The sequence below is a fragment of the Mastigoproctus giganteus genome, chromosome 10 (assembly GCF_048544385.1).
Source record: "Mastigoproctus giganteus isolate SK-2022 chromosome 10, ASM4854438v1, whole genome shotgun sequence".
Lineage (NCBI taxonomy): Eukaryota > Metazoa > Arthropoda > Arachnida > Uropygi > Thelyphonidae > Mastigoproctus > Mastigoproctus giganteus.
Window position 1 is genome coordinate 137207663 of NC_143584.1, and position 12099 is coordinate 137219761.

The 12099-nt window shown below is 37.0% G+C and overlaps 1 protein-coding gene across 2 annotated transcripts in view; it reads left to right on the top strand.

Annotated features, from left to right (window-relative positions):
• LOC150079307 (general transcription factor 3C polypeptide 4-like) overlaps positions 1-12099 on the top strand; it is a 201807-nt gene that overhangs the window by 117175 nt on the left and 72533 nt on the right. For both annotated transcript variants that reach the window (XM_090382719.1, XM_090382720.1), the window contains exon 10: positions 11895-12003. In XM_090382719.1, the coding sequence (XP_090238845.1) occupies positions 11895-12003 (109 nt within the window). The remainder of the gene's footprint in view (positions 1-11894; positions 12004-12099) is intronic.

A 12099-nucleotide genomic window follows, 5' to 3' on the forward strand; every position in this document is an offset into this window, starting at 1 on the left:
TAGTATTGGGCGAATTGCTAACGCTGTGCCTGTACTGCCATCTATAGTTTATTCATTTATATAAACGGGTTAAGTGTATTTGTGTCAGTAGTGTGGCTTTGCACTGGAGTGCTTTTGTCTGTTCTATTTTTGATTTTCGTTGCATCAGGACCACCGCTGTTCAATTCCCTGCATTGGCGGTTCGATCTGTGGATCGGTGTGGCGGACTGATCTTGCGGTCGTTTCGCCTTTGCGGTGATTTGTTTAGCGTTCGAAATGCAGCGATTCCCTGACCATTATTGGCCTTGTGGTCCTCTGTTGAGATGGGGCATAATGGTCAGTCTATATTTTATATTTTTGTTTTGTTGTGTATGGTTTAAATCTCTGTTTGGTGATATTTCACATTAATTTGGACCTGGTGCCCATCAGAGGGGGCACCACTAAATTTCTATTTAATTGGCTTTAAATTTTAATGAATTATTATTCGTATAATTAGATTTTCTAAATTAATTTAGAGTTTCCATTGCAATATTTTATTCTTACTCCCTCTCTCTTCCCTCCCTGTTTAGATTTGAATTTAGGTTTAATTTTGTTTTTTCGCTCTAGTCTTGCCGTACTGCTGGTATTATTTTGTTTTATTTTAAACCTTATTCTAATTTATATGATTATATTTCAAGCATCATGTAGAGGAATATGCTTTTTGCTGCCTCTGATGTGTGCTGTACTCTCTTTTTATTTTTATTAAGTAATACTTCTTTTTCAACATTATTTAAATATAATTATGTCACATGATAGTATTGGGCGAATTGCTAACGCTGTGCCTGTACTGCCATCTATAGTTTATTCATTTATATAAACGGGTTAAGTGTATTTGTGTCAGTAGTGTGGCTTTGCACTAGAGTGCTTTTGTCTGTTCTATTTTTGATTTTCGCTGCATCAGGACCACCGCTGTTCAATTCCCTGCATTGGCGGTTCGATCTGTGGATCGGTGTGGCGGACTGATCTTGCGGTCGGTTTCGCCTTTGCGGTGATTTGTTTAGCGTTCGAAATGCAGCGATTCCCTGACCATTATTGGCCTTGTGGTCCTCTGTTGAGATGGGGCATAATGGTCAGTCTATATTTTATATTTTTGTTTTGTTGTGTATGGTTTAAATCTCTGTTTGGTGATATTTCACATTAATTTGGACCTGGTGCCCATCAGAGGGGGCACCGCTAAATTTCTATTTAATTGGCTTTAAATTTTAATGAATTATTATTCGTATAATTAGATTTTCTAAATTAATTTAGAGTTTCCATTGCAATATTTTATTCTTACTCCCTCTCTCTTCCCTCCCTGTTTAGATTTGAATTTAGGTTTAATTTTGTTTTTTCGCTCTAGTCTTGCCGTACTGCTGGTATTATTTTGTTTTATTTTAAACCTTATTCTAATTTATATGATTATATTTCAAGCATCATGTAGAGGAATATGCTTTTTGCTGCCTCTGATGTGTGCTGTACTCTCTTTTTATTTTTATTAAGTAATACTTCTTTTTCAACATTATTTAAATATAATTATATATATATATATATATATGTGTGTGTGTGTGTGTGTGTGTGTGTGTGTGTGTGTGTGTGTGTGTGTGTGTGTGTGTGTGTGTGTATATATGTGTGTGTCTGGCTCAAAATGAACATTTTTCAAACCATTTTTAAGATTTTTTTTTTTTTAACTTGAATTTTCCCGGTTATATTCCTTTTCGTGTTAAGTCAAACTATGAGGAAAGGTGAGGGAGAAATTAGAATTTATTGAATAAAATGGGAAGATTTATTTTACTTAATAAATAAATATACTACTCAAAAAAAATTAACAGAACATGTAGAAAATGCAGTATAACTCGTGTAGCTTGCGATGAAGAGGGACAAAATTTGGTATGATGGTGTACCATAGAATAACGATGAAATGAGGAATATTGCATATGATCCCCCTCCAACAGTTAAAAAGGCCTGACAGCAGTGAACCATGCTTGATATAAGGATGTCTATAAGATTCTCTGGCAACAAATCCCATTCTTCCACCAGTGACTGATGGTCACTGGTGGAAGAATGGTGGAAGGTCACTTAGCCTACCAAGTGACTGAGGAGTTGGCTGTCGGCATGCAATGCAACACCCAAGGGGATCCTACACATTTTTCAATCAGATTTAGGTCTGGTGATCATGCTGACCACAGCATTCATTGGATATCCTCAGTTTCAAGATATTCCTCCACTATTTGAGATCTATGTGCAGTGGCGTTGTCATGCATGAAAAGAAAATCTGGGCAAAGTGCACCCCTAAAAAGTCACACATAGGGTTAGAGGATCCGTTCATGGTGCCTCTGCATAGTTATGGACCCCTTATCAAGAACATGAATAGGAGTGTGCCCGTTGATCATTATTCCGTCCCACATGAGAACACCTCTACCATAAGTGTTCCTTTCTCTGATGTTGGAGGGATGGTACAGCATTCCTCGCTGTCTCCAGATGAAATAACATCTATAATCTGGTTGTTGGCTAAAATAGGACTCACCAGAGAACAGAACTATACCCCACTTGTCAGAGTGCCGAGTCGCATATAATTATACTACAGTAACATGCTGTGACTGCAGTATAATTGCATTCCTTTCTAGATGATCTTGCATTACTTCTTTAACCAGTGACTCTATTATTTTCCCAGGAACAGACATTAAGCTAACATTTCCGTAATTACTTATTTCACCTTTTGATCTGCCTTTGTGAATTGGGAATATGTTCTCACATTTCTAGTCCATAGGAAACCCCCCTTTCCTCTGAATCCAAGGATACTCTCATAATTATGGCTAAGGATTTTTTCTTACCTCCTTTACTGCCTCCCTTAATATAATTGGATATATTTCATCCACCCCAAGTGCCTTTTTTATGATTAGTTTCAACAATTTCTCTTTCACTTTCCTTTCAATTATCACAAAGTCATTTAACTCCTCATTAGAGTTTGATAAACTTCTGGCATCCCCTTTCCTGAAGAATTCCTGATGCGTGAATGTAGATGCAGAATACAAATTAAATTTGTCAGCAACCTGAGCAGGATCATTAGCGGTTTACCCATTGATGTGATTCAGTGTGATTCGACCCCTTCCTTCTATTGTCAGGGCTGGCCTTAGGCCGATTTGGCCCAATCGGGTCCTGCGCTTGACAGAAAAATTAAAATTAAACGAAATAAGGAAAAAAAAAAAAAGAAGGAACAATTTTTTTTAAGTTAAAGGACTCCTGTGAAACCCAAAACAATGACATTTTTTACATAGGTTTAGGAAATGTAATTAGCATTTTATTAATGAGTACAAAGGATGCAGACAAAAATGTTTTTATTATTATTATTATTTATTTACTTATTTTATTATTTTTTTTAAATTCATAATATGTGAAAAGCAAAGTCTGTATAATTTATAAAGGTGTGGAAATTTTGGCCATTGTCTAGTTAATTATCTCAATGTCAGTTTTCACACATCCCTTGAAACATCAAAAGTAATTAATTTTCACACGTGTGCCCCACTTTAGGTATGGGCCAGACATAAGGTGGAGTATACATGTAGGAAAATTAATTACTTTCATCTGGCTCCTGCTGTATGGCAGAGCAACCCCTCTCTCCCTGCCAAATGCGGTATGCATCGCTATAAAGTTGTATTGTAATGTTGGTATGTTTTTATTTGAATAATTGTGCTCCTTATGTGAAAAGCAAAGTCTGTATAATTTATAAAGGTGTGGAAATTTTGGCCATTGTCTAGTTAATTATCTCAATGTCAGTTTTCACACATCCCTTGAAACATCAAAAGTAATTAATTTTCAAAAGTAATTTAGTAAGTAAGTAAAATTTATATTATTCTTCATTTTATTTATTGAGTTGGAGCTGGAACGTGACACAAACCTAGTGGCATAACTATGCCAATGCAGCTGCATTGGAGCCGAACTTGAAAGGGGGGCCCTCATGAAATTTAGAAGACAGATTCATTTCTCAAGACAATTCACAATTTTCATTCATAAACAAGCAAGTTTTTTAAATTAAATAACACATATAACACATTCTTATCAACCCAGCAACTGGCCACCACCTCAGTATTGTTTAGACTGATTCCAAGCTTATAGAAATATTAGTAAATAAAAGATAGTTGTGAAATATTCAGCAACACCAGTGTCAAATATATGTATACATCACAGTCTGATTTTATTTTATATTTTTTGTGTGTATGCTTAATCTGATTGTTGTAGGGTATGGTAAAAATATGGTAAAGGTTTGTTGGCTACGGTAAAAACGTGTCGTAGGGTAAAAATGTTTTATTTTATAATACACAAATTTGTCGCATAACAGTCTGGCTATGGACAGTGTTCTTTTTAATGCGTATCGCGCTAGATTTGGCTTTCTTTTTTTTTTCTTTTTCTTTTTTTTCTGAAACAAAAAACTGCAAAGATTAGGAATGGGTTATTACTATGCTAACAAGAGACACATCTGAATCGCCCATCCTTTGATCCTCACATATGGCATTTTGAACCTGACCAGTGTATTGGGAGGCACCCTTCCAGAAATTAACGTGTATCCCGTTGTTTAAAGAGGGAATAAGCAATAGCAATGACCAGGCAGAGTAAACATCTACTTCAGTCACTACAAAGCATTAAATTTCATTAAATTTATGGTTTTGAGGTTTATTTTCTATTTTCACAAGAACATTCTACCCTTATCTATTGCTCTGTTTTCTATACAGCCAACAATTTGTTCATTACCACCATTTTTTTCCCCAACTTGTGTTAGAAAGGCAGAAGATGTAAGTAAATTTATTATTTTCTGTGAACGAAATCTGGAAACTGATGTTTCCAGATTTCGTTCACAACTTGTGGATTCATAATTCACAAATTATGAATGATCATTCATAAATTATGAATGATCCATGATGTTGTCCAGTTTTGATACTAATATACACTGTGCTGCCACTTTATTAGGTACACCCCTGCTATGCACACAAATACACAAGCACCTTTGTTATCAATGGTTTGTCCCACAACGTTGCAAGTCACATCACCACAAATGTGGATATAAATGCAGCAGAACAACCTTTCTAGTATCAGTTAAGTGCACAAACCGTAGCAAGAATGGGGAAAAAGAGTGATCTAATGGACTTCGAACATGGCTTGGTAGGCCGACCGGGCTAGCCAGGTGGGTAAAGTGCCTGCCTGGCAACCCAAAGGGTGCGGGTTCGAATCCCGCCTCGGGCCTGGATCAAAGTACTGCAAAAACCTTGGGAGGTGCATTATGGCCACAGAAGCGAATGCGCCAAGAACTACCAAAATAAAATAAAAATAAAAATAAAAACATGGCATGGTAGTAAATGCAAGACGTGCTGGATAAAGCATCTCTGAAATGGCAGTTCTCCTGAACCTTTCATGCACCACAGTTTCAAGGGTGTATTGAGAATGGTGCAGTGAACAGAAAACATCCTCTCAACAGGGCACTCATGTGGAAGAAAATCACTTGTTGATGAGAGAGGTCAGAGGAGGATGGCTAGAACTGTGCAAGCAAACAGACGGGCCGCAATGTCACACATCACGTCAGAATACAACCGTGGTGCACAGAACAAAATATCGCAACGGACCACTAGTCGCACTTTGTCGTGGATGGGCTACAACAGCCGATGGCCACATTGTGTACCTTTGTTATTAATGAAGAACAAGAGAGCATACCTCTTGTGGGCACAGCAACACCAGCACTGGACTATCGAGGATTGGAAAACAGTTGCTTGGTCTGATGAGTCGAAGTTCCTGGTGCATAATGTTGATTGAAGGCTCAGAATTTGCCGAAAACAACATGAATCCGTGGACCCATCATGTCTGATGACTGCTGTGCAAGGTGGTTTGGGGGCAGTGTTATGGTGTGAGGAATGTTTTCTTGGCACACGTTGGGTCCGTTGATACCCATAGATTCACGTCTGAATGCCACATCGTACCTAAACATCTTTGCTGACCAAGTGCATCTGTTCAAGTTGACAATTTGTCCTCAGTCAGATGGTTACTTCCAGCAGGATAATGCGCTGGTGCACAAAGCCCGAATCACTATGGAATGGTTCCAGGAACATGACAATGACTTTTCTTTGCTGCAGTGGCCCGCTCAATCTGCAGATCTCAATCCTATTGAATATCTTTGGGATGAGCTGGAAAGGGCTGTTCGCTGCAGACCTATACCTCCGTTGAATCTCAAGGAACTGTGTGGCACACTCATGTCTGCATTGTACTCCATTCTTGCACAATGTTTTCAGCATCTTGTTCAGTCCATGCCTAGACGAATTCAGGATGTTTTGAAGGCTAAAGGAGGCTCAACACGCTACTAGGTAGATGTACCTAATAAAGTAGCAGCACAGTGTATGTTACTCATTGCTGTAGATTTATTTATTTATTTTTATTTTGCTGTTCTTTGCCTTCTGTTGAAATTTGACAGAATGATTTGTAATTTTATTTCTCTGGTGTCAGTAATTTTTTTTTTTTTTTTTTTTTGTTATTGAAAATTTGTTGAAGGATCATTTACAGATCAGAGAAAGATATATGAATTTCAAAAAGTTATGTTTCATGTCCGCACTTTTTTTCTTGCACTTATTGAACAATGAATGCGCACCTCTAGAGAAGTATGCATTGATTTGCTTTGTGCACTATGCAATGCCAACTTTGTAGTGATTCTGTAATAAGTGATTTTATTATTAAATGTAAGCGAATTTATTATTCCAGTTTTCATAAGTTTACATTATGGATATTCACAAATTATGAATAGTCCATGATGTTTATAATATAATAATAATATATGTTACTCATTGCTATAGATTTATTTTATTTATTTTTAATACTATTCTTTGTCTGAGTGGGTAACACAATGGTATTGCCACCATCCTTTCCCCACACCGGGTGGAAATGGCCCGAGTTCGAATCCCGTCGATGGGGTGAGGAACTTTAATGGGCTTTTTTTATTCTGTGGCTGAGTTAGTCGGTCTCAGGCATAGATAGAAGGTTTGTTCCCCAGAAACTGGGGTTTTTCTTCCAGAACAACAGGCAAATCGACCAGAGAACATATGCAATTTACATGGGTAGATGTAAAAACACATGGGTAGATGTAATCAATTATGGGAGACCCTAATAAAATGTATATATATATATATATATATATTTTTTTTTTTTTGGGATCCCCTGTAAGAATGATGCCCCGGGCGACTGCCCTGTTAGCTCATGCCTTAATCTGGCACTGATCAGTAAAAAAAAGGTCCCTGACAATTACATATGTCTCCAATGGAACGTTCCCCAATATGCCAGTCGGTGTGTATGAACAGCTCATAAAATTAATCAATGTAAAGAGCAGTACCGGAGAAAATTTGTACACTGTGCTGAAACAGGAATTCGAAATACTGTGTTAGGATTAGACATAAGTAATATCCGACAAAGGTTATGACAATGGAGCTAATATGAAAGTAAAAGTTTCAGGTGTTCAGGTAGGACTTTTACAGGAAAATTCAAGGATATTTTTTACTCTATGTGCTTGTCACAGTTAAAATCTAGTTCTAAGTGGATATGGCCAAAACCTGTCCTGATGCAATGACCTTTTTTTGGACACTTCAACTTCTATACGTGCTCTTTTCAGCATCAACAAACAAAGAAATGGCCATTTTCCAAAAATATGTGATGAAGGGTCTTTGTGTAATGCCTCTCTGTGAAACAGGGTGGGAGTGTCGAATGCAGTGTTGAAAGCTTTAAAGTATCAAGTTGGTGATTTTGATGATGCACTTTTGGAAATAGCATCGGAAAATGCCCAAGCAAGAAGTGAAGCTGAATCACTAGCTAACCAGATCAAGGAATACAAGTTTCTTGTTTAATTAGTATTTTTGCATGATTTTTTGTTTCACGTAAATAAAGAACTGCAAAGTGATTCTACAGATCTCGATACAGCTCTTTAAAAAGTCCCTTGCATTATCGACGGGATTCGAACCTGAGCCTTTTCCACCCGGTGTGGGAAGACGGTGACAATATCACTGTGCTACCTACGAAGACTAGTTGGTGCAACAGAATTGGAAATATCTCCAGAATTTCGCACAAGATTACAAAAAAGAAAGAGGCACTTCAATTACCAGCCTCCTTGATGAATCTATAACAAATCTAAGGAAGCTTACAAAGTAAACTGGCCCCTCCGTAGCCAGGTGGGCAGGAGCAGCAGTTCTTGATTAGACCGGGGTTTGAGCCCATCACCACCAAATACGGAGGATGCGGAGAGGTCAGGGAATGACCACTGCATATCCCGGAGCAATATAGCCTTAGTTGCTAATGCTCATTAAAAAAAACCCAAAACCCCCAAAGTAAACTGCTTTAATAAAATCGTAGACAAGGCTTTGCAGTCTCTAGAGCCATGTTTCTAGCAGTTAATAAAACATAACCTTTTTGGTTTCTTGGTTAAATTTATAAGAATTCCAAAGGACAAGTTAAGAAAACACACTGAAGATTTAGAAATCACACTTTCAGATGCTAAAATCATTGAGGGCAACGAATTAGTCAAGTCTGTGAAGGTGGCAGATATTGATGGCCATATGGAAGCTCTGAAACCAATTCTTCCAGAATCGTACTTCGAAAATCCTTTAAATATTTTAAAATTTCTTGCAACTAATGAAAGAGCCACTGGATTTCCGCATTTATTGATTGTCGCTAAGAATATTTTTAATTCCAGTGGTAGCATCTGGGGAAAGAAACTTTTCCCGATTAAAGTTAACTAAAACATAATTAATTAAATAATAAATTATAAATTATTTGATTAAAACATATCTAAGGTCGATAATGCTTCAAAAGAGACTCACCAGCTTTGCTATTGTATCCATTGAAAGAGGCAAAGCAAGGAATTTAAATTTTGAGAAAGTCGTCAAAGATTTTGCCGATAAATGGGCAAGAAAAATTTCCTTCTGGTTAGTTTTGTTTGTATTATCAACATGTCTGGTCAATTGTTAACAAATTATAAGAATATAAAAATAATAAACAATTATTAATAGTTTAGGTTTTTAATTTTTTCATTATTTCAAAATATTGAGGGATTAATATTGAATTATTCAAGGGGCCCCGCCGGCATGCTCCAATCGGGCCCTGCATTTGCTAAGGCCGGCACTGTCTATTGTTGATGTAAACATCGAAGTCTTGGCTGCTGTTCTTCGAATTCTTTGCCAGAGACTTCTCATAATCTGCCTTGACTTGCCTAAACTCCTTTGTTACTAGTACAAAGAAAAAGAAAATGAACCAGATCAGACCCATATATACTTGCTGCAGAAAAGTCTTAGATAACCCCTGCTGATGTTTCTAATGAATTGAATAGGTACTTTGCATCAGCCTTTACTGATGAAAGACTCTTCATACTGAGGAGAGCTGTGCGAGTGAAGCTGAGACATGAAATTAGTAATTTGAAAATTACAGATGACTTTTTATTAGAAAAACATTTGAGCATAAGGGCAAGTAAGCTCCTGAATTAATAGCATTAACCCAGTGATTATGAGTGCATCACTGGACTCGGTAGAGACTGTATTTGCTGCTTGGCACTGATCAGTGCTCCTTCGAGAATGGTCAGAAATGTGCCAACCGTGTTTTAATGCAGCAGAATGCAGGGTTTACACTTGGGGAATAGCAGCCCCAAAATAACTTAGACACTTGGTGGGGTTAAATTAAAAATAGTAGAGGAAGAAAAGGATCTGAGTTATGGCTGTGGGCAGATATGAAGTTCTCTGTGCAGTGAAAACACACAGCCAGGAAAGACCATGATATCCTATCAGTGATTTATTGAACAATATCCTGTAAAGATAGGGAAGTCATAATCCCTCTGTATAAGACAATTGTAAGACTGCATTTGAAATACTATGTCCAAGTATGGAGACATCATCTGAAAATAGACATTGAGCTTCTTGAAAGGGTCCAAGATGGGCAACTTGCATGATGTGAGATCAGCAAAAGAGCAATCATACAAGGAAAGACTTTGATTATGTGGGCTACAGAGCTTGGCACCAGGCACCTTAGAGAAGAGGGGGACCTGATTAAAGTTTATAATGTTCAAATGTTAAAACAGTGCTGATAATTTCCTTTGAATCTATGGGCATCATTCACTATGAATTCACTCCTACACATTATACAGTGAATTATCAGTTCTACAAAAGTCTATTGGAGTGACTGCAAGAAAAAGTGAGGACGAAGCAGCCTGAACAAGAAAACTCATGCATGATATGAGCTAGATACTGTATCAAAACAATAACTGTTTCACTTGTGCTCACCATGGCTGAATTTTAGCCAAATATCAAGTCCCTGTGCTTCTGCAACCCGTATAATTTCAGTTTGTTTCAAAAAATGAAATTGCCACTTAGAGGGAAGATTTGATACCATTGAAGTGACAACCAAGAAATTGTGCTGCTTGTTGTAAGATCCTGATAAAAGCGTCCAGGAATTCTCCTGCAAATTTAAAATTCACTGCAGTTGTCACATTGGGGCGCAAAGAAACCAATTTAAAGGGGACAGCACATAATAATCCATAAGTACCCTTGTTTCTTATTTACAGTCTTAGTCCACAAACTTTTCATCACCCATACATTCCATTCTATTTTACAGTTTACAGATACAACTATTACAGCTACAACTTCTTGGGGCGCCTCCGTAGCCAAGTGGGCAGGAGCAGTAGTGCGTAGCACACGCTTCTTGATTAGACCGGGGTTTTGAGCCCATGACCACCGAATATGGAGGATGCGGAAGGTCAGGGAACGACCACTGCATATCCCCAGCCCGGATAAATGGTGAGGATTGGCGTCAGGAAGGGCATCCCATCTGGCCACAAAAATTTCATGCCAAAACAAAAAAAAACGCTGACCTCATATATATAATGGGAAAAAGCGAGGACAAAAAAACAGCTACAACTTCTTGGATATCCACCAACAGCTCCTTTAATGTTGATTTCCAGGTAGTTTTCAATGGAGAATAGAAAACTTAGCTTTAATCCTTCTAAAACCCTGTTCTTTCTTTTCTCGAAAAAAGAATCTACTGTTCCTGTGCTCATCTTCAAGTACATTCAAATTTCTGGACAAGATCACACATCTTTTTTGGAAATAGCCTTGACTTCTGACCTCAATTTACATAAAAATATCACAAATATTGCACTTTGTATACCAAAAACACTAAGCTTTCACTCTCAGCGTTACTTCTAAACAGCTAGTTCTTTGCAAAAGAGCTACAAATTCTGTACAAATCTGTTCTACTATGCAATGTTGTTCCCGCATTTTTGTTGTGTTACCAGCTCCTCTGTTAAACTACTCAATTCTTTCCAAAAGGGAGTAATGTGGTTAATTTTTGATCCTTCTCCTAGAAACTCACTCAGAAAACAAATGTCTCTAAGATATTCATTATCTGTTGTATTTCTTTTCTGTACATATTTTCCTGGGCACCAAATCATTCTATCAACCTCTTCTTTCCAAATAATTCTATCAGTATATTACTCAAACTCCAAACTCTCCAGAGATTAAAGTTTCCTTTTCTTCAATTATCCTTTCTACTTCTGTTCTTTGGAACAACCTTCTTCTTACATATTTCCTAAAAATGACAACAAGTATATTATTGTCTTCTCACCCCCTCAAACCACACATGGTATCTCTCTCTCCACTAGGTTTGGAAGGGAATAGTATGCAAGTGCTGCAAAGTAATATTGGATAGCTGATATCAGGTATAAAAGTGTCATTGAAACCTATTTCATGAACTATGTTAATTCTGTCAGTCATTAAATTTTTGTTCCTTTTTTCCTAACAATTATTGAGAAACTTAGATTTGAAAAGAAAAATTTCTGTTTAAGATTATAAACACCATCTAATACTACTTTTTTTTTTTTTTTTTTTCACACTTAGAAATTCTTTTGAATCAAGAAGAAATCTCTCTAGATATTGATTCCTCTGTGATGACTGCCCATGGAATAAGTACTTCTTTTAATGGAATATTCTGTTCAATGATATTAAAGTAAGATTAAATTTCATTTCATTTGCTAAAAGAATGCTTATTATTAATAATATCTAACACCATCATACAATATGTGCAAACCCATGCAACTAAGTA